This window comes from Falco naumanni, chromosome W (assembly GCF_017639655.2).
Source record: "Falco naumanni isolate bFalNau1 chromosome W, bFalNau1.pat, whole genome shotgun sequence".
Taxonomy (NCBI): domain Eukaryota; kingdom Metazoa; phylum Chordata; class Aves; order Falconiformes; family Falconidae; genus Falco; species Falco naumanni.
In genome coordinates, this window is record NC_054079.1 from 12,389,219 (window position 1) to 12,410,702 (window position 21,484).

A 21,484-nucleotide genomic window follows, 5' to 3' on the forward strand; every position below is an offset into this window, starting at 1 on the left:
AATGAACCTTGTGTCATGGTTCATAACTGGTCTCCCTGGCACTGCTGCAAAATGAATAGCAAATAATTAGATTTCTAATCTAGGGAGTGGAGAGACTGCTTTGGTTCAGTTGAATCTCTAAAGTCATTAAACTCATACTATTTCATTCTCCCTTGCCTGAGGTTCTGGCCCATTCTCCCACAACTCTTGTAGTCATAGTAACAGTCACAGTCATTTTTGGGGAAAAAAAAATCCAGGAAAACAACTCATCCAACGTACCTTACATTGTGGCAACATAATTTCATGTTAATTGGATGGCTGCTTGGAAGTGTTGGTATTTCGTGGTTTAAAATCAATTAATCTGGCCATTCATCAGTGACTCAAGAGATGGATAAAATAAAGAAGGGCGGAGGGGATTAATTACCATTCATATGGCATTTCATGAGCAGAAAGTATTTTACTAGCTATGAATTCCTGCCTACTGGGTTTGATGCTACAACAAAGCATCCCTTTACTAAGGCCAGTGTCCTAATACATTTGAGTTACTTAACCCTTATTTTTTACACTCTTCTAGTCCTATTCATTGGGCAATCTGAACTTGTGTTATGAAACAAACCTACTCTGGCATGAGATGTGTCCTGTTGCAGTTCCCACAAGCATGAACAGACAACTGTCTCCTGCAGGAACAAGTCTGAGTTGCCTCCGCTGTAAAAGTGGGAGGAATCAGCCCCACAAAAAAGGAAACAGTCCCTCACTGACTGAAACCAACTGTTTATCCTAACTGCGTGAAAATGGTTCAGTGCAGTGCTGCCTTTAAAATTACCTGTCTACAAATAATATTACAAGGGGCCATATTCATTTTCCATAACAGATTCCAAGACAAGTTGTTTTTAAAGATAAAAATATTTTTCTTATTTATGAAAACACATTTTAAAGACACTGATGTTACACACTGCTTTTAACGTCAGTCTTTTTTTGACTTCAAGTTCTGCATGACAATGGGAGTGGTAGCAAGCCTAAATACAAACATAAAAAAAGGAATGAAAAGTGATTAGATTATCTCTATTGCTGAAGCTGATTATGATGCAACCCCTCCTTTTCTTCCTCTGATATTATGCAGCAAACATATTAATGGAGAAAGATGCCTTCCCTTTTTGCAACAAAACCCCAGCATCTCCTATAATCCATAGGTGTTAGATAGCAATTCTTTATTCATAGAGCTTAATAAGGGTTTCAGAAAAGTGAAGTATCATCATTTATACACTACAGATGGAAAACTGCTATGAAAAGGTGAAAGGTGTGATATATCTTACCTCTCTTCAGCTCTCTAAAAGTGATATACCTAAATCTGAGTTAATTTCCATAGTTTCATTCCAGATTCAGTGGAGAGAGGGGAAACCTCCAAGCACCATTCATCCCATCTCTCTTAGAAGCAAGAAACAATGTGATCAGATAAACCATAAAATATCTGCTTTATCCTAGCCAAATTAAACACCTCTGCAGCTCAGCCTAACACAGGTCTGAAAAAAAATATTATTAAATTACCATCACCACTGTTAAAGTTTGTTAAGTCAGCACCTGATGCTTCACTTCTTACCAAGGCAGTTGTTTCCCAGGCAATCACTGGCACCTGCCTGCCTTTTAAAAATCAAATAATAATTGAATATGAGGAAAGCAAGATGAAATAAAGAAGATTTAATAAAGAGAGTCTTTGCTGCAGAAGGAATTTCTTTGGCAGTGATTATGTTCCTAATTGATCAGCACATTGCCTGAGAAAAGCCAGAGACAATCCTTTTACTTAGCACTGTGGTTGAAAACAATGCAGTTAAGTACCTCCTCGGTTTTCACTGTCAGCTGGTTTCACCTGGATCGGTCTGTTCATCTGTAAGAAAGAGCGAAGAGAGACACATAATTAACAGTGGACTCAAACATTCATATACAGAGGCTTGCTTTGGGGTTTTTTACCATGCGTCACGGTTAGCATCACAATTTACTCCATGACAGGGGAAAATCAATTACTAAGCTAAAACTAACTACAGAGTGTGAGCTGCTTCTTGGTCTGAGGTAAATCAGTGTCACCCAATTTATCTGACAGGGGAATGAATCATATTGGGAGAGGGATCTGACTCATTTCACACAAGTCATGACATTTTAAACATAATTTTAAAAATTTCTAATAGTTTCCTCTGGAAACACTAATGTGTCAGAGCAGGAATGCTTTTTCAGAATATCAGGATCAGCGAAACTTTAATTGCAAAGATTTTTTTGAGATTAGCATGTTGAAAGGAAAATGGAACAGTGAATTCCATCTGCACTGTTAGATCAGTAGGATAGTAACATAGACTCAATTTCATACTTAGGGAGTGGGATTTGGATCTGGTTTATTGTAGTAGTGCTGCTATTGAGAGTTGGGGGGGGGGGGCAGAGAGCATAGGATGTGTCAAAATGTCTCCCCTCTGTTGCTTTTTCAAATATCTTTTCCTTTTCTCACATCAGAACATAAGCAAACATGAAAAGCTTGCCATCGTGCTGTGAATAGGATTATTGTTCTTCAAAGTATTCCCCTCTCTCAATAAAAGCATTGGGAACCATCATTATCCCCAGAGCTGCTCACTCCAAGGAGAGAGAGCAACAGATGTCCAAAATATTTACTGATAGTGCCTACAATGATGCCGGTGTGTGATGAACAGGGGTGAGGATATACCCTCTGCTGTTAATAGCTGGAGATGCAGATTTGATCAGAACCAGCTGACATTTTCATCTAAAAGCCCTTCCCTACCTCTTCTGCCAAGTAATTTAAAGCAATCCATGCACTATGCAGAAAGATTACTCAAAATACCTTTCTCTGTGTGACCACCCCTGAGTGGAATGATATCATCCTTTAGATTTCACAACCAAAGAAAGTGCAGGTTCAAACAGGCACCACAAGGAGCAGGAACTCAGAAGGCAATTGGAATCTCCCAACATAGTGCCTTCCAATAAAATCAGACTACAAATTGGCTGATGAGTGTCACAGGGTGCTTTCAGGTGGTGCTGTCCCTCCCTTATTTGTGGCTAATCACAGTTAGGCAGCCAGGCTGTTAGATGTCCCTTTTTTAAAAAAAAATGTTTAATAAGAATTTAGTTTTCTTCTAATTGCTCTGCACACATATATAGAAATGAAAAGTTATCAAGGTGGCTGACAAATACATTAAGGTGATGGAGAGCATAGCAGGTCCTGCTGCATGGCTCTCAAGGAAAATGTACTTAGCCATAAACTGGCTACAATTTGATTCATGTTTGGGAATAGAAAGATCAATGACTACAGACACTACTGAGGAATTTCTGCTCTTCTGTATGCTTCTATCATCCAACAAACTCTAGACAGCTGAAGTGCTAAAAACCAACAAAGAATCTGATACTGGATAAAACTTGTATCAGCCCCTACTTCTGCAACAATAAATAGCTGTCACTCACACATGTACCACAAGATTATTAGCAGGGCCAGAGAGCAGTAGGATGGATATCCTTCCATAGGTCTACTGTAACATGTGAGCAGGTAGCTGTTACAGACATTTAAAGATCTGATCATAGAGGAGAGGAGGGTAATTTATGTCATATAACTCAAAATATCTAAAAAGTATATTTTTTAAGTCACTTTTAAACTTGGTGTCTGAGATGAATGGTTTTCTGCAGTGCCTGTCCTGCTCCACTGATCATAAAGATAGTCTATACAGTTAGAGTTAGGTGAGATGAACACCATCTTGGTTCTCATGCACAGGATAATGAAGCCAAACTACCCAGTTACTTTGCTTTAACTTCCCCCAGCTACTTAACTACTGTGATTGGTTTGCATTTACAGCAGGTTGGTGTTGACACCATTCATGTACCAAGGGCTGACTTGAGGTCTGTTAACTTTTGACAGCTGCACTCATGCTATATATTACGGGTTCCTAATGTGGACATAATGGCTAATCTCACTCCAATGGTCAGAGGTCCCTGGTATTCTCTCCAAAAGATGCAGAACCAGCATCCCAAGCAGTCAGTAAGAGAAACAGTCACAGTAGCCAGGAATTTATAGGAGGTGTGCTAAATGCACCCCTGAGATGCAATGTCTGGTGTCCAAAATGGACACAGCCTTGCAATGCAGAATACTCCATAAATCTGTCAATATAAGTACTGAAGTGAAGCCTGCTAAAGGCCATGAAAAATCCCCACTGAACTCAAGTAAGTTTTGGTTGGCGCCTTCAGAAAAACTAGACAGAGCTCTTCCTGCTTGTTGAGTTGTTGTCAGTTTGCAAAAAGCAGAAGACATCATTGAACCCTTTAGCAAAAAATGAGAGGAGACTAATATCTGTTGGGAGGTGTGTGTGGGTGTGAGATTGGAGCAGGAGAAAAAGAAGACAATCTCCAAGAAAGGGGAAAAAAAGAGGGAAGGAATGAGCATCCAACAGAGGAATAAAATATTTGGGAAAATAATAGGTAAAAGGCTAGTGTAATTTAATGTACACTATGATTTATACACTTGCAAATTTCTTTATAGACCAAAGAGGAAGTGCGGCCTGCACAGAGCCCGTAATACAAATTGAAATCATCTTGACATGAAAAACGCCAATTATATTGAGAAACACTGAGAGGAAAATAATTGTTTCCTCTCTCCTGCTATGGAATTCTTTTTTCTTTTTTTTTTTTTTACTAAACATTCTGGGAGCAAGGAGCTGGCATGACGAACAGAAAAGGGCTAAGTGGAGAAATAACATGGCAGAAAGATGTACCTTCCCCAGTCTGGGGAAGTGCCTTCTTGGGGAGAAGGGAATTCAGGGATTCAAGCTCTCTGTTTAGACTTCAGCTGGGAATTGCCATGGGTTTAATGCAAAGAAACCAAAATTTGTACTCCAAACTGCAGTCTTCTGAATAGTATTTGGGGCAATATTGGTATGGACATTTTTAATATTTGTCTTGTCTTGGTGGACCCCAAGAGTGTGACAGGAGAAAGATTTTCCAATCATCAAATCTGATTAATACCATGGATCCCACATGGGATCACAGGAACTACACCTGTGGCTGTGAGGTTTTATTGATCCTTATCACTAGAAGTATTCAAAAGAGATTTGGCAACATGGGAAAAGAGTTAGGTAGGCTGATCCAGCATTTGAACTGACAGATGGACCGGATGAACTCTGTTAGGGTCTCCTCTAGGCTGTGCTACACTTCGGTCCATTGCAATGGTCCTTTCCTCTCCATGGATGTTCTTTCTGCTCTTCTTTGAAATATGATCATGGTTACTTACTCTATATTATCCCTGTTGGTCTGCCACAGTGAAAGAAGTATACTTGTTTACCATTAGTTAACCCAGAAAGAGTTTATCCCTTTAGTCTCCCTCCTATTGTTTAGGACAGGACTTAAAAAAAATTTATTCTCTATATAAACTGTGAAGATTCCTGACATTATGGTACTAGAATGCGTAAGAGTCATAAAACCATTATAACTCAGGAGATTTTTTTAATTCTCATTCATGATTCAGAGTCCAATTTGACCACAAATTTACTTTGAAGTGCCTCACTCAACCACAATGCCATAACAGAGGTGTGCTGAGGACTATTGAGGCACAAAGGAATTTTCAGTAAGAGACAAAGTATTTAATTTTGGTTTCTGGTTAGATATATGACAGACCAGATTTTCAAATGGGTAGCCAGAGGATGGAAAACCAGAGTTACATTCATAGCAGTGTTCCCAGTGTGGCCACAAGCAAAGTCTGTGTCTTAGCTTTCCTGTCTGTATTGCAAACTATGAGTACCAGTACAGCTGTGAATCAGCCCCATTTCAGGAAGAAGGGTTGCACGTTATTTTTCCACAAATGGCATAAGTGCTTGGGTTGATGGAGGAGTTAGAACTTCATGTGCATCACACCTCATTTTCCTTTGATCTGTTGCATATTCATCTCAGCAGAACCCCCTCACACACACACACACACACACACATTTACTATCACCTTTGCACACATCGGACAAGATGATCATCATTGTTTAAACTTCATACCTTTCATTTTATCTTTTCCTTCCTTTTGCCTTAAACCAACACATTCAATTAATGACAGATGTCACCCTCTAACATCAACTTGCCATTTTCCCCAACTACCCCCCCCCACCATTCTCCATGTAAGTAGAACCATGACATAATTTTTCCTGTCTAATTACAGTCACCATGGTGCCACTGTTGAAAGACAGAGCAAGTACTGCTGTGAAAAAAAGATTTGAGTTACAAGAAGTGATGAAGCAAGCCCTTTTTCAATTTTCCACAGAAAAGAAGTGTTGGAACTTGCTGCCATGAAAGATTAGAGTGGGCTGCTGGCAACTCAGGCTTCAAGGATGGGATAGAGCTGTGTCTTTAAAGAGAGAGAGCCGCAACTTTGACCGAGTGAACTAAGAGATAAGAAGGAAGAAAGAGAGAAAACAGGATATGAAGCAAGGCTAGAACTGGATGCGGGGTACCACGTCAGCAGCTGGCCGAGAACATGAAACCCACGCATCTTAGCCAATCAATAGTTGTTGCTGGGTAGGTTAGCTGTAAGGATAACCAGTCAGAGAAGCTAGAAGAAAGGGTATATAAACCGGGAGATTCAAATAAACGAGGCCCTTGCCTTTGCTTTTGGCTGCTTGATAGTTTGCTTGTGTTGTGTTATTTCCTGACCCCCGTAACTCAAATTGCAATAAATGGTGCCCTGTGTGAAGCAAACTGATTCGGACAAATGGTGGGAATGAGCAGTGATGGCGGTGCTCAACATAGCTGAGACAGGCAGGGAGAGCCTGCGATCCGGATCACGTAACAGACACCAGGAAGGTGAGCCATTGGGGACTAATTGATATGGGTGCGCAGATTTCAGCAGAGGAAAACTATATTAACAATGCTTATGTATATACTTGAAAGAAGAGGCATAAAGTAGGACGAGGCGGCAATAAGAACTCTGCTGGTGTGGTGTAAAAAGAATGATTGGCCAGCTACGGTGAAAAATGTCTTCAGCGTTTAGACATGGCAAAGCTCTGGAATGTTGCTTTTTGAGGCTGCCTCGAGGGGGGACGAAGTTGCTACAGCATCGTTAACGACATGGAGATTGGTTTTAGATTCACTAAAACAATTAAAAGCGGACAGGGAGACAAAGGCATCAGTTGAAGCAGGCACATCCCCGGTTGCAGGGACGATGCACACAAAGGTACTTTTGGTGCCACCAGATTCTCTGTCATCACCTGTTATGCAACCGCTGGATACACGCAGTCGGAGCTGAGCAGCGCTGGCCGGGTCAGGGGGGGCAGAGATGGTTCCCTTCCGGGTGGCAGGGAGAGCCGGCCATTGACCTGTTGCCCAGCTGTGATCTCGAGCCACCTTTGATAGATTTATTGAAAGAGACCTTGGGTCATGTTCAAACAAAACCTAAGTCCTCAGGAACGAGACAGGGGTTGGAGGATTTGTTTGCATTACAACCAGTCCAAGTTACAGCATCAGTACCAGATCCAGCCAAATTCTGGAGAAGGATGCGGGAGCAGGCGCTCGCGGATGGGGATATCGATGCTGCAACCGCCATGGGGGGCAGGATGTTAGCCTGCCTGGTGCTTCGAGGGGATGGTGATGATCCCCCCAAGTGGGAGCCTTTCAACTGGGGGGTGATAAGAGTTAAGATCAACCTGTATGCAGCACAGAGTAGGCTTGCCTTATGCTCAATCATTGTTATGCAGTATTTTCACAGTAGAGCTTACTACTCATGATTGCTGTGCAATTGCACAAATTATATTGAGCCCTATGCAAATGTTACTGTTTGAGTCAAATTGGAGACACTTGGAGAATGAGAAATCATTGATGAATTTAGAATACCCCCAGGATGACCCACGTTTTGGGGCAGAGGTTCCCCAATTGATGGGGGAGGCTCCAGCTAATTCTCCTCAGTTACAAGCTCACCTACATCCTTTAGTCCTGCAGCAGGGAAAAGAGTTAGCTCTCCAGGCTTTATTACAGGTCATGGCGCTCCGCAACAATCGTGGACCACAATAAAACAAGGTCCAAATGAAGGGTACGTGTCATTCCTGGATAGGTTGAGAGACACCTTGGATAAGCAAATACAGAATGGGGCAGCTAAGGAAGCATTGTTACTCCAACTAGCTAAGGACAATGTGAATGAGGATTGTAGGAAGATTATTGCAGGCATGGTGAATTGTAATACCACCTTAATAGAATTAATGAATGTACATGGGAAGGTAGGAACCACTGCCTTCCAAATGGAGCATCTGGCAAAAACTTTGCTGCCACAGTTAGGGTCACCCGTTACTGTTACAAATGTGGGCAAGAAAGTCACTTAAAGAAGGACTGTCCAAAGAGATCGAAGACAGGAAGAGGTGATAGCTCTGTCTTGGTATGCCATCTATGTAACAGACCAGGGCATTTTGCAAAACAATGTAGATCTAAATTTAACACTCAAGGACAGTTACTTACAGGCGGCAACAGAGGGCAGGGAAACGGGGGGAGGAACGCGGGGAGGAACCACGTGATGATACAAATGAATCCTTCACAACAATTCCGGGCTTATGCAGCCAACTCGCAGCCTGAACTACAGGGAGTGCCAGATTGGATGTTACCACAGCAACCACCATCACTACAGAAGATAATAAAGTACATAAAAGTACCACTGAATGCTGTGGGATCTATCAGCAATAAATTGAGTGCACTGTTGCTTGGACGCTCTAGTGTAACTTTACAAGGTTTGTTTGTTTTACCAAGAGTTGTTGATGCAGATTATATGGGTCAGATTCAAGCAATGGTATGGACACACACCACACACCCCCCATCAGTTCCTGAAGGTAGCCAGATTGCACAATTAATTCCTTTCTGGGCACAAGTTAATTATGCCCATGACAAAGTCCAGGGCAAAGAAGGGTTCGGTTCAACAGGAACACCACAAATTTTTTGGACTCAGAGGTACAAAATGCTCGACCAACTTTAACCTGTAAAATCACCTTTGCCAAAGGGACCCCTCCCACAATACAGGTGACCGGAATGATTGACACGGGAGCAGATGTAACTATTATATCTGTGCGCATCTGGCCTTGCTCTTGGCCTGTCTGTTTGGCAGGTTCCATATTGGTGGGAGTGGGTGGTGTGACACAGTGTCCAGAGTTGGTTTATGGTGCAAGTTTGAAACCCTGAAGGCCAGACAGCAACAATCCATCCCTACGTACTTGATGTCCCTCTGAACTTGTGGGGACAGGACGTTTTGGGGCAATGGGGAGTCATCATTGGTACCCAGAAGGATTTTTAATAGGGGCCGCTGTGATGGAGGGAGTACAAAGACCTACTCTGCCTTTGACTTGGCTGACAGATACCCCTGTTTGGGTGGAACAGTGGCCCCTCCCTGAGGAAAAATGTGCAGCCCTCCAGCAATTAGTTGAAGAACAATTAGCACAAGGTCACCTGGAACCTTCCCATAGTCCTTGGAATACCCCTGTGTTTGTGATAAAAAAGAAATCAGGCAAATGGCGCTTGTTACAAGATTTAAGGAAAGTAAATGATGTAATGGAGGGAATGGGAGCCCTGCAATCAGGCATGCCTTCCCCAACAATGATCCTGTGAAACTGGAACATTTTGGTAATTGATTTAAAAGATTGCTTTTTCAGTATTGCTTTACACGAAGCTGACAAATGTAAACTTGCTTTTTCCATACCTAGCAGAAACTATATGGCTCCTTGTGAGCGATACCAATGAATGGTGTTGCCGCAGGGTATGAAAACCAGTCCTACTATATGTCAATGGTATATAGCAAAGGCATTGTCACCTGTACAGGAACAATTTCTGCAAGTGTATTGCTATCATTATATGGATGATATTCTTGTATCAGCTGCAAATAAGGCTGAACTTCAACAAGTGTATCCAGTTTTGCAGCAATCGTTGGCCACCTTTGGGCTATGTAAAGCACCAGAAAAGATTCAACAAGCAGCCCCGTGGAAATATTTGGGATTTAAAGTGCTAGATCAAATGTTTGAGCCACAGTCTATCCAGCTCTGAGTAAATGTCAGAACCCTAAATGATTTGCAAAAATTATTAGGGGCCACAAATTGGGTAAGGCCATACTCGGGCCTTACAACAGAACAATTGAAACCACTCTTTGATCTATTGAAGGGCGACACTGAACTGATGTCTCCCCAATCACTAACTAAAGAAACCACCTTAGCCCTAGAGAGGGTGGTCAATGGTCTGCAACAAAAAAGGGTACACTGTGTAGACTTAGAAACTCTGATAAGGTTATATGTTGTCATTGCTAACTATCATTCCATGGGATTGTTGGGCCAATGGAATGAGTGCTGGCAGGATCTGCTACATGTCTTAGAGTGGTTATTTTTACCTGTACAGCCATGGAAGACAGTGAGCACTCAGATTGAACTAGTATCAAAAATCATCACCAAAGGATGTACACAGCATGTTCAGCTCATGGGCCAATATCCCAATTACCTGATAATTCCCATTGAACGCAATTACGTAAGCTGGTGTTCGGCAAACAGTTTACCATTTCTGTTGGCTCTGGAAGGTTTTAAGGGACAAATATCCTATCATCTTCCCAGTCATAAATTGTTACAAACTTATTTGGACATACAAATACTTCAAAAGCCGCTGGCAGCAGATAGCCCAGTTGCAAGGCCCTATGGTCTTTACGGATGGTTCTGGGAAATCTGGAAAGGCAGTGGTCACTTGGCATGATGGGAAGCAATGGCAGGAATTGATACACTTAACACAGGGGTCACTTCGGTTGAACTTAGTGCTGTCATTGTTGCCTTTAAAAAGTTTTCTTGATGAGCTGTAAACATTGTTACAGACTCTGCTTATGTTGCAGATGTCACACGATGCATTGACCACGCACTGCTTAAGGAGGTAAATTCAGAACGATTTTTTTTTATTAAAAAAAATGATGTAAAAAAAAAATTATATAAAAAAAGTGATGGTGAGCCAACGTACACATAGATATTACATTCTGCACATCCACAGTCACACTGGATTGCCAGGATCTGTCTGTGAAGGAAATGCCCGTGCTGATGCTCTTGCAACTCCGGCTTGGACTCCTCCGGTGCCAGATCTGATGCAACAGGCCCTCATGTCTCATCATTTTTTTTATCAGGGGACTCGGGCACTGGTCCATCAACTTAAAATATCTTTTGCAGATGCAAAATCCATCATCGCCACTTGTCCAGAGTGTCAGCAATTGGGTCCCGGACTGATGTTTCCACAAGGGGTTAATCCACGCGGATATCAGTCCTTAGATCTGTGGCAAACTGATGTCACACATGTGCCTTCTTTTGGTCATTTACAGATGTTCATGTCTCCGTCGATACCTTCTCAAAAGTTGTGTGGGCATCGGCTCATATTGGGGAGAACGCTCTGGATGCCTTTTCACATCTTCGACAGGCTTGGGCTGCTCTAGGGGGTCCAAAGCGTCTCAAGACAGACAATGGACCAGCATATTCATCTGCATGCATGGCCAAGTTCCTTGCCTCTTGGGGGTGGAACATGTTACTGGCATCCCGCATTCCCCAACTGGCCAAGCCATTGTGGAACGTGTTCATCATACTTTAAAACTACTTCTTGAAAAACAAAAAGGGGGAAGAGGTTCTGAGACACCGCATGCTCATCTATGGAAAGCTGTGTATACATTGAATTATTTGACTGTGCCAGCTGGGAAAGAATGTCCTGTGATTATCTCATTTCTTGTCTTTGCAGGCAGGAGATCCTCCTATCTGAGCAAAGGTCTTAATACAAGACCTACAAACAGGAAAGTGGACAGGCCCGTGGGATTTAATTACCTGGAGAAATGGGTATGCTTGTGTCCCCACAGATGCAGGGCCGCGGTGGCTTCCCGCTAGGTGTGTTAAGCCTGGTTTAGATCCTAGAATTGACAAGAGGACATCAGATACTGGCTGTTCCACAGACCCCTTGAGAGGGGAGTCACAACATCTGGGTGACCCTGATGCGAAGCCTGAATCAGACACAGCTTTGTGCCTTCTTAACTCAGCCTGAACAGCCTTTCCACATGCTTTTGGTGGGGGTTCCCTCAAACAGGTCAGAGAGTCAGTGGATAACGAAAAAATGGTTAACATTGAGATAGAACAAGTGTAAAAATATGACAGATTGTGGCCAGCGGTGGGATGTCTGGGATGATAAAAGTTTAGTTCTAATTTGTGGAGATAGGGTTTGGCTAGGGCTACCTAGTCATAGCTAGAGGACAAAGTAGGAGGACCATATACCATAGGCAAATTAAGTTTGTTAACACTTTCATAGAACACTATATTAAACCATATAAATTTATTGTTAGCACATGGTCATGGCTGTCAAGACTTCATGATATGTGTTGCATGGATTTAATAGACCATCCAAAATAATTTCACAAATAGATCAAGGAAATAATGGAAGCAACACAGGAATTACAGGAGAGTCATGGGTTTCTAGATGATTGGTTAAGTCACTTGGGGTTAGGGTCTTGGTTCACGGGATTGATTGAGTTGTGACTCATGGGATTGTTTGTAATTTGTGTCATCTTGCTAATGATACCCTGTTTTTTTCTTGTTTGCGAAAGGCTCTGCAATGGATGATAAATAGTCCTTTTTGGTTGAAAAACAAAAAGGGGGAAATGAGGGATTAGACTGGGCTGCTGGCAACTCAGGCTTCAAGGATGGGATAGAGCTGTGTCTTTAAAGAGTGAGAGCTGCAACTTTGACCGAGTGAACTAAGAGATAAGAAGGAAGAAAGAGAGAAAACAGGATATGAAGCAAGGCTAGAACTGGATGTGGGGTACCACGTCAGCAGCTGGCCGAGAACATGAAACCCACGCATCTTAGCCAATCAATAGTTGTTGCTGGGTAGGTTAGCTGTAAGGATAACCAGTCAGAGAAGCTGAGGGAAAGGGTATATAAACCGGGAGATTCAAATAAACGAGGCCCTTGCCTTTGCTTTTGGCTGCTTGATAGTTTGTGTTGTGTTATTTCCTGACCGCCATAACTCAAATTGCAACACTGCTGTATATGTACACAGCAGCATCAGCTACAGGCCACTGCAGGAATTAGACAGGGGACAGACTCTTTTCTGTATCATGATTTTGTCTTTTCCTAAGGCTGTCATTTTCTCCCCACCAATCTTATTCTGCTCCCTCTGGCTTTAATATTAATTTAGAGCAGGGAGAAGGATCACCTGAGAAAGGAGTAGGAAACAGAGAGAGTTGGTTTCTCACTGTCTCAATCTTTCTTCCTCTCATCGTTCCTACTACCGTTTCCTTTCTTGTCTCACTCATTTCTTTCATTTTTTCATTAGTCATTAATATGCATGACATTTCTAGCCAGGACTAAGGCTCTACCAGGTTTGACAATGGACAAATGCAGACATAAAAGGAAGGCGACACTGAATAGCTTCCAATTTGATTTGAGACAGGAAGGAAAAGTGAGGAGGAGACTACTCAAGATCACTGAAATGCCACAAATGTTTAGAAAGATCGTGTCCAAGGCAAAAGAGAGATATGTTAAAGATAATCTGCTTGTTGTGCTTAAGGAAGAAGTCACTTCAGGTGACAATAAGTGATTCTAGAGCTTGTATGTTGTTTAAGACCATGGAAGATGACCACAGTGATTATAGTCCTTTCACCACCTGCTTACAGGGCTGAGAAGAGATTGGGAGGATGATTAAGGATTTGTATAAAAAATTGTGAGGATAGCCCTGATGTTCCTAAAGAGCCAGTCTGGTACAGTATAAAAAGTAGAGGTGTGGACTTCTGACAAGGCCTGTTTCCAGCTCTGCACTGGCCTTCTGGATGAACTTGGACATATCATTACATCTGCCTCTTTCTCATCTTTCTCTTCTGTACAAAGAAGATAAATATACCTCTAACGTAGCATGAAGGTGGCTGATGAAAAAATGTATCTAAATGCTGGTGATTAAACAAAAAAATGTCCAGGCATCTCTATGCCTGAATTATTATACAGGTATAATGGCAAATAACAACTCTTCTTGCTTAGTGATGTTTGGTTGTGTTTTGTATTGTTCCGGCATCAGCCCTCTAAATCAATGATGAAACATTGCTGTGACCTAATCACAAAGGATAGGATGCTGATGTGAGCTAGCAGGTCTTAGCATGTGCTTATTGGGAACTACTGCATCTCTGTAGATGCTGACTAGCCTCATGAAATAAAATCCAGTCCCAGAACATCTTGCTTCCTAAAGATGCCATGCAGTTATTGGTGATTTCATGACATATCTCAGATGTTAATTGGAGGTACGAATAGTTTAAGAACTGCCCTGAAATTTACAGAAAATAAGGTTACTCCTGATTTCTTCAGTGGGAAAAGTTTTTTCTGTTCAAAATCCCCCCAAAAAACTAAGAGGAATTTTATCACTTCTGCCAGCTTTTTGGGGATCTCCCATGTACACAACAATAATTTCTCTGAAGTCATCACAGCTATCTATGTGAGTAAATGTATAGCAGGAATGTGTTTGTAGGAGTGGGTCATAACTTTTAAAGCATTGAGCTTAATCTGCTGTGATTGAAGGCCAAAAAGAAATGCAAAGAAAATTACTGTCAGAGTTGTAAAGGCCAGGAAAATCACCTACAATTGAATTGTGTATCTATAATTACAAAGTTCAAGTAAATCACTCTGTACCTGATTCTGAGTGACGTAATTAAATTACAGTGATCTTAACTAGGTAGCCCTAAGAGTGAATCCATGGCAATCTCCTCTTTCTGAAGGAAGAAAAGTCAGAGCCCAGGTCTTCAGCTCAGGGAAATTTCTGTAAATGTTACAGAACCAGGAAAGCTGCTTCAACATAGTTTAGGTATACAACAAGCCTAATGTGGTTTTATATAGCAGCTGTAAGGCATAGAGCAAAAACCTGTCCCCATGGGAATAGAGGTAAGTGCTGTGTTTGCATGAATTGCCATGTAATTACACATCAAGCGTACTTTTGTGGGGACAGTGCAAATTGATACACTGTTGGATTAGTGAAAGAGTATGGAAACTAAATATTTTAGAAAGTTCAGTGAAAAAAAAAAATCAGTGGCTTGCCTTGTGGGAAGCACTCACTAGTAATGCATTGTATCTGAAATGACTCTATCCCAAACCTTATCTGGGTGATGGACTCTTAATTCCTCTCTACTAGGCTCTTCCCTGCCTGAGGAGCTATGAGTCATAGACATGTACACAAATAGATGAGAAGGCCTGAAATGGGAATGTATGAGAGATGAAAAAAAAAAATCTTGAAGGCTCTGACCTTTACAAGTCAGTCAATGCTCTGGTGCCTACCCTTGAGAATGATTGCTACCAGCCATCCCTGCACTCAGAGTATTTTTTATATATCATCTAAACCACATTATAATCCATCTAACAATTGAGTCATCTTTCCACTTCTCTCTCTTCTATATAGATGAACTTAGAGCAGGGGACTTAAGTTCAGCTCAGGCTCACATGTAGAAGCCTATAGCTTCAAATCCAAAATGTTCTCCCCACAGAACAGTTTGGGCTTCAGTTTGAAGAAACCACTGATCTTGTTATTAGCAAAACAAAACCTTTTCAATGCAACAAATCCTTTGGATGTGCACTACATGCTCATCTTGGGGAAAATGAGCATGTAGAACTGAAACTCCTGGTGCTTCTGGTTTTAAGCAAAGTGGGGGGTAAAGGGCAACTCAGTCCTCAGCAGGATTGAAGATAGTAAGAGGAGAAAACACTGGCTGCTTGGAACAACAAAGCCTTATTTTCCAAAACAAGAGAGACAGAACTGCCTTTTTTTTCTTTTTTTTTTTTTTTTTTTTTTTTAGTATTTATGTCTTATAAGTACCTTTTCATATGCAAATCTGCATGTAAAAGAGACAGTGGGAGATCTCCTTAAAGCTTTGAGCAGTCACAGAGTAAAAATAATCTTCGATAGGATACATTCACCTGTTAGACTCTGCCACTACACAGTGTGCCCTAAGGTACTAGTGCCCTGATCATCCAGATGGGTCTTTATTTGCACACATGGATCTTGCGTGGCTTCTGCAAGTGACCTTTTTTCCTGGGAAAGAAGGGGGGCCTGGTGGATGCTAAATTTAGCTTGGGAAATGTGTCTGTAGTCCAAGATCCCTTACATATGTGAGAAGTCCTAGACATTTAGTGAGTCTAGTCAGGCATGTAGAGTCCCAGGATTGGTCTACTGGTGATGCTAAGCTATATAAAAGGGTCTATTTTTTTGTGTATCCTGACAGCAGATACAAGTTTTGAAGGGACACCCTGCTCATTAAATCTAGTTTGCTGCTGCTATTACCAATCACAATTTGAAATTGTGTTCATAAACACTTAAAATTTTAATATAAAACTCAGTAAATCTTTTGCTGTGTTTTCCTGCCTTCTTTCATAATATCACCTCTCTTCTAATTTCCAACTTGAGTTTATTGCAAGATAATTTACATGAAATTTTAAATGTGCCCAAACCACCTTTTTTCTAAAATCATTCTTCTCTGTCCTTCACGTTTTCTATTAGCCAACTCTGCATGCATCTAGTAGAAAGCAGCCACATTTATTTTTTTTCTAGCCTAGATATTGTGATCCCAAACTTTTTCAGGGCCAAGCAACAGCCTAATCCACGTGTATTAAGGCCATGTAAATACAACCAAGATAGCCTTAAACTACCTAGCATGGCTAGCAGATAACTGTACCTAGATGGCAACATAGAACTTAAATGAGTGATGGGAGTATGTGCCAAGGGTCCTAAATAATTGTTGCAATGTGTATTCACCTCAGGTGTTTGCAGTTTAATTTTTTTCTGCACCTGCACTGCCTAACTGAAAGCTTGCTCTCATACTTGTATCTGAGTTGTCTCACAGATACTCTCTGTGTTGGTCTACTCTGAGGTTGCCCAGCTCTGCCTGCAGCTTTTGCTCACCCAGGCAGAGGCAGTGTGGAGTATGCTCAGGAACTGCAGATAAGGGAGAAAGTAGGGTGTTCTCCGCATATGGGCATGTGTTGATTTTGTGCTTATTGGGGGCACTGCACATAGTCCAGAGGCCTCTTCAGCACAGAAATGAGCAGGACAGACAAGCAGGCCAGAGAGACAGATGTATTACTCAAGGGATTATAGACATAAACACATACACACACCCCCACCTGTCACAGCACTCTCCAAGCTATCAAGCTGTAACAAGGTCTTTCACCATCTCATACCAGCATACTCTTCATACCAGTCCCTCTGCTGCCTTCTCCTCACCTCATCCAGGGCACACTCTGCTTCTTCCTTGGCTGCTCTCTCTTCAGTGGCTCTCAACCACTTAACAGAAACAGTCACACCTGCACCTTATCTACATCGGCCAACCTGCCACCCCCTGAAGCCAACCCACAGTTGTATATTATCAATGCTAATTAACCTAGCTTCATTCCTCTACACTTCCCCCTTTTTTCCTTTTTCATATTTTATACCTTATATTTTTAACAATCATTACAAGCTTTTTACAAATAATTCTTTCATACAGTCCTCTATAACTCCTCTACAAATCCCCCTTTTTTATTTTTTCTTCTTTTTGACATTTAATACCTCATGTTTTTACCAATCAATCATCACAAACTTTTTACAAATAAAGTTTTCATACAGTTTGGACAACTTGTCCCTAAATTCCTTCTTCACTTTTATCTTGGGCTTTTCAGCTTCTACAGGTTGACCACCTTTCTTCTTATCTGCTTTCTTAGCATCGGGGATTTTGTTTTCTTCAGAGGGGGGTTGTGACGAACTTATAGTGCCTTGTCCTTTCACCTCTTGGGTCTCACTGGACAGTAACCTGAGTGAGCTTTCAGCAGCAGCAGATCTAGAATACAGCACTAAGACATCATTCTGTGATCCTGAAAATCTTAACATCTTTGTGGTGGCCCATTTCTTCTTCAACTGGAGACACCTTCAACAAGCACATAAACGCTGACAAGAATACCTCCAGGCCGAACAGCAGCAATGGCAGGAGCTGCTCACGGCACCGCACTACTCCTACACCTTCCCCCAGCACAGCCATCACCACTGTCTAGCCCAGACCTGCTCTGGACCCACCACCACTGCAGGCTGCTGCCACACCTGGCCACATACTTTGCTGCTGTTGCCCATTACCCTCAATCTCTTAACTCTACGGCAATCAGGCTTCCTTCTCTTTGATCCCAACAGCTCACCTTTACTGGTGTCTGATCCAGATCCCCAAGCTATCCCCACCTGTCTCTGCTACGTGGTGCACCACCATCACTGTTCAAAATGTCCCCCAGCACAGCCATCACCACTTTCACCACTCATTACACTCAGTCTCATCATCTGAAGGGCCTCACACAGGGCACAATTTGTCAAAGCACTCTCCAAACTATCAAACTGCAACAAGATCTTTTACCATCTCATACCAGCATACTCTTCATATAATCCCTCTGCTGCCTTCTCTTTGTCTAACCTCATCCAGACCACGTGCTCTTTCTTCTTTTGTTTCTTCCTCTCTTCTTCTTCAGCTGCTCTCTCTTCATTGGCTGCCCAACATCTTAACAGCCACAGCTGCACCTTATCTACATCGGCCAACCTGCCACCTCTGAAGCCAACCCACAGTTGTATATTATCAATGCTAATTAACCCAGCTTCATTCCACTAGGCCTGCCCACTTACAGATTCACATTATTCTCCACTTTTCCTTATCTTGAACCCATGATCTCTGGCTGTTGGCAGTTCCCTGCTGTGCTCATCATTCTCTAGGCTATGGGTCATCAAACTACAGCCCGCAGGCAGGATACAACCCTCCAGGGTCCTCAATCCGGCCCCGGTATTTAAAGAACACCCCACCCACCACCCACCCCTGCCGGGGGGGGGGGGGGGGGGGGAGGGAAACGGAAACCAAGCAGCTGCAGATGACTGCCTGCCACTTCATCCACGTGTTGGCCCCCTGGTTAAAAAGTTTGAGGACCCCTGCTCTAGGCTTTATCTCTCCTTCTGAAGCAAGACTCAAATGCTGCCTTTGCCACTAATGGTTGCTTGGCTTGACTTTGTAGATTTTTAGGCAAGGCCAAGCTCTGTTGACTTCAGTGCTTTAAGTGCAAAAGGAGCTTGGCCACTGTCCATCCAAGAAGTTTAGACCTTCTGTGCTTGTGGCTTTGTACACCTGGCCACAAAGATAAAAATCACAGCCAGCCCTCTTGCCCATGAAGAAATGCTTTCCACAACACTGCCATTTAACAAACAACTGAATAAGCAGTGTAAATTAACTAGCTGCTTTCACCCACTGCCAGCATTATGAAATAAAGGCTGAATCACTGATATAAATGTGCAGTTAACCTCAGGTCCTGAATTAAAGTGTAGCCTCCCCAGGAACTGGAAGAAGCTATCACAGGGTTAAGGTTGCAAGCAGGTCTTTCCTTGGTACTGGCTTATATCCACTCAGAGCCAGAAAGAGGGTTTTTTTCCCCAAAAAAAACCTGATCCTGCTTTCAAGGATGACATGTTCATTCTCTTCCTCTCAACTTGATTATCCTTCTCTCAAGGGTTAAAGCTATCTGTGTGATAAGCTTGCTACAGTATAATGGGTATCAGTTCATTACCTTGGGCCTGCACCCCAGGAGAACCAGACCTAAACCTATTCCAAGTAGGATGCTGTGGCTTTTCTGAAGTATAGGAGCTTCCTTCTCAACGCATATCCCTATCGTTATGCAGGTGGTATGGTTGTGCTCTCCTTTCAGTTCTATTAATGAACAAATACAGTCTAATTATTTTAAGGTAATCTGAAATAAATTCAGTTCAAGCAGAAAAAAAATAGCAGCCATGCCAGTGTCTCCACTGTATTGTTTAAAGTGATCTGAATACATATCTCAAATCAGGTTCCTGAAAACCTTGCCTAAAGATAAACCTCTTAGGTGCACTGGATCAGAGCTGCAGTTCCTGAAGGAACTGGCAGAGGAAAACAACAAAAAATAATTTAACAAAACCAAACAAGGAAAGAGTTCAAGAAAGAATAAGATTATCTTATTCTTGACAGTGCCCCTTTAAAGATAAACTTCTGTGAAAGGACTTATCATTACCTTTTTCTTCAATCCTTTTTCACAACTACAAAATGCATATTGGGGGATTCTAAGCCCATCCAGCTGCCCAAGTTGACCCTCTGTTCCTAACAGCAAATGAATAAGTACAAGCATAAATCTTGCAAATATAATTATAGTCTTCCAAAAAGGAGATAAAAATCCTTAGTTTCTCAAAGATTTCCCAAGCATGGAAGGCTTAAAAAAGAAAACCCTACAATCTTTCCAGATTCCAGATCCTCAGAGTCAGTGCAATTCTGTGTGCTAATTTCAGCCTGTACAACATCAGACCCTTCAATGCAAAAAAAGAGCTACTGCTCACCCCATATATATGTATAACTGGTATCATCTGGTCCTGTGTTTTGACATATATCTCTAATATAATTACTAGATGATGAGTAGTGCTCATTGATTATGCCATCCTTCAAAGTTGGTTGGGGTACTTACAATAAACAAACACCTTGCTTGGTAAAAAAGGTGATATTCTTTGTTCCAGCCAGCAAAGGCTAGTAATCTCATTCTACCATACAGGGATATGGTCAGAGACTCCCAGGGATTTGTTTCTTATCTGACATTTATGTGGAGGTTCTTCTCTTCTGGTCCTCGATTGCATGCTGGTTCCCCCTCCTGAATGATAAATATTTCCTCTCTGCTGAGAGCTATCCAACAAAAGCAACCTCCCATATTAATACATTGCTGATTCTTTACTCCTCTAATTTTGCCATAGTATTTTCTTTCTGTATTTTCTACCCTGAATAAAAACTTTTTTTCTTTTTTTTGCATCAACATGTACCAAAGCACTGAATAAGACAGCATAACGTAAGCCTTGGACATATAATTTAAATATTCATTTAGTTATTGAAACTGGGCATTTAAATTTTAATATCAGGCTCATTTGAACTGAGCTCTTGGGGGAATATTACAATACAATTATAATTAATATAAGAGAATTGATTTGGTATAAAGGTTCACTTGTCCACATCTGTTTGTGGCTGGAAGCAGCATGCCACCGCTGCCATCACAGCTGATAGCTTGAAGTTATTTATTCCCTTCCTCCTCACACTCATTTGCTTTTTACTTGCTTGGGAGCTTGACCCCCTCAATTTCTTGCATAGTATGTTCAGCTTGGATAAATTTGAATGAGGCAAACTAGAGAGGCCTTATCAAGAACAGACAACTCATCCAACTTCTTCCTCCTTCCTTGCCCTTTTTGTGCTGATATGGAGAAATAGTGTGAAATGGGGACAATGGACATCGATTGTGATTGTATATGTCTGCTCAAGGAATGTGGGTATGGTGACTGGTCATGGGTGTGGTGTCTGGTCACATAGCCACACAGCTTTGAGGAGACACCTACCCTTCTTCCTCTAACAAAGGGGCTATTTATAAAAAGGATGAGAAAAGGATGAGAGACATTCCAATGTTATCTAGAGGGAGGGAGTGCTAAGTCTTCTTGCTGG

The 21,484-nt window shown here is 41.9% G+C and overlaps 1 protein-coding gene across 11 annotated transcripts in view; it reads right to left on the bottom strand.

Annotated features, from left to right (window-relative positions):
- Window positions 1–21,484, bottom strand: part of LOC121080478 (CUGBP Elav-like family member 4) — an 817,088-nt gene that overhangs the window by 385,142 nt on the left and 410,462 nt on the right. For 10 of the 11 annotated variants that reach the window (XM_040578511.1, XM_040578506.1, XM_040578502.1 and 7 more), the window contains exons 3-4: window positions 1,813–1,861; window positions 644–656 (exon numbers count right to left, since the gene is read on the bottom strand). In XM_040578511.1, coding sequence (XP_040434445.1) covers window positions 644–656; window positions 1,813–1,861 — 62 coding nt within the window. The remainder of the gene's footprint in view (window positions 1–643; window positions 657–1,812; window positions 1,862–21,484) is intronic. The other variant, XM_040578501.1, reaches the window with a different exon arrangement.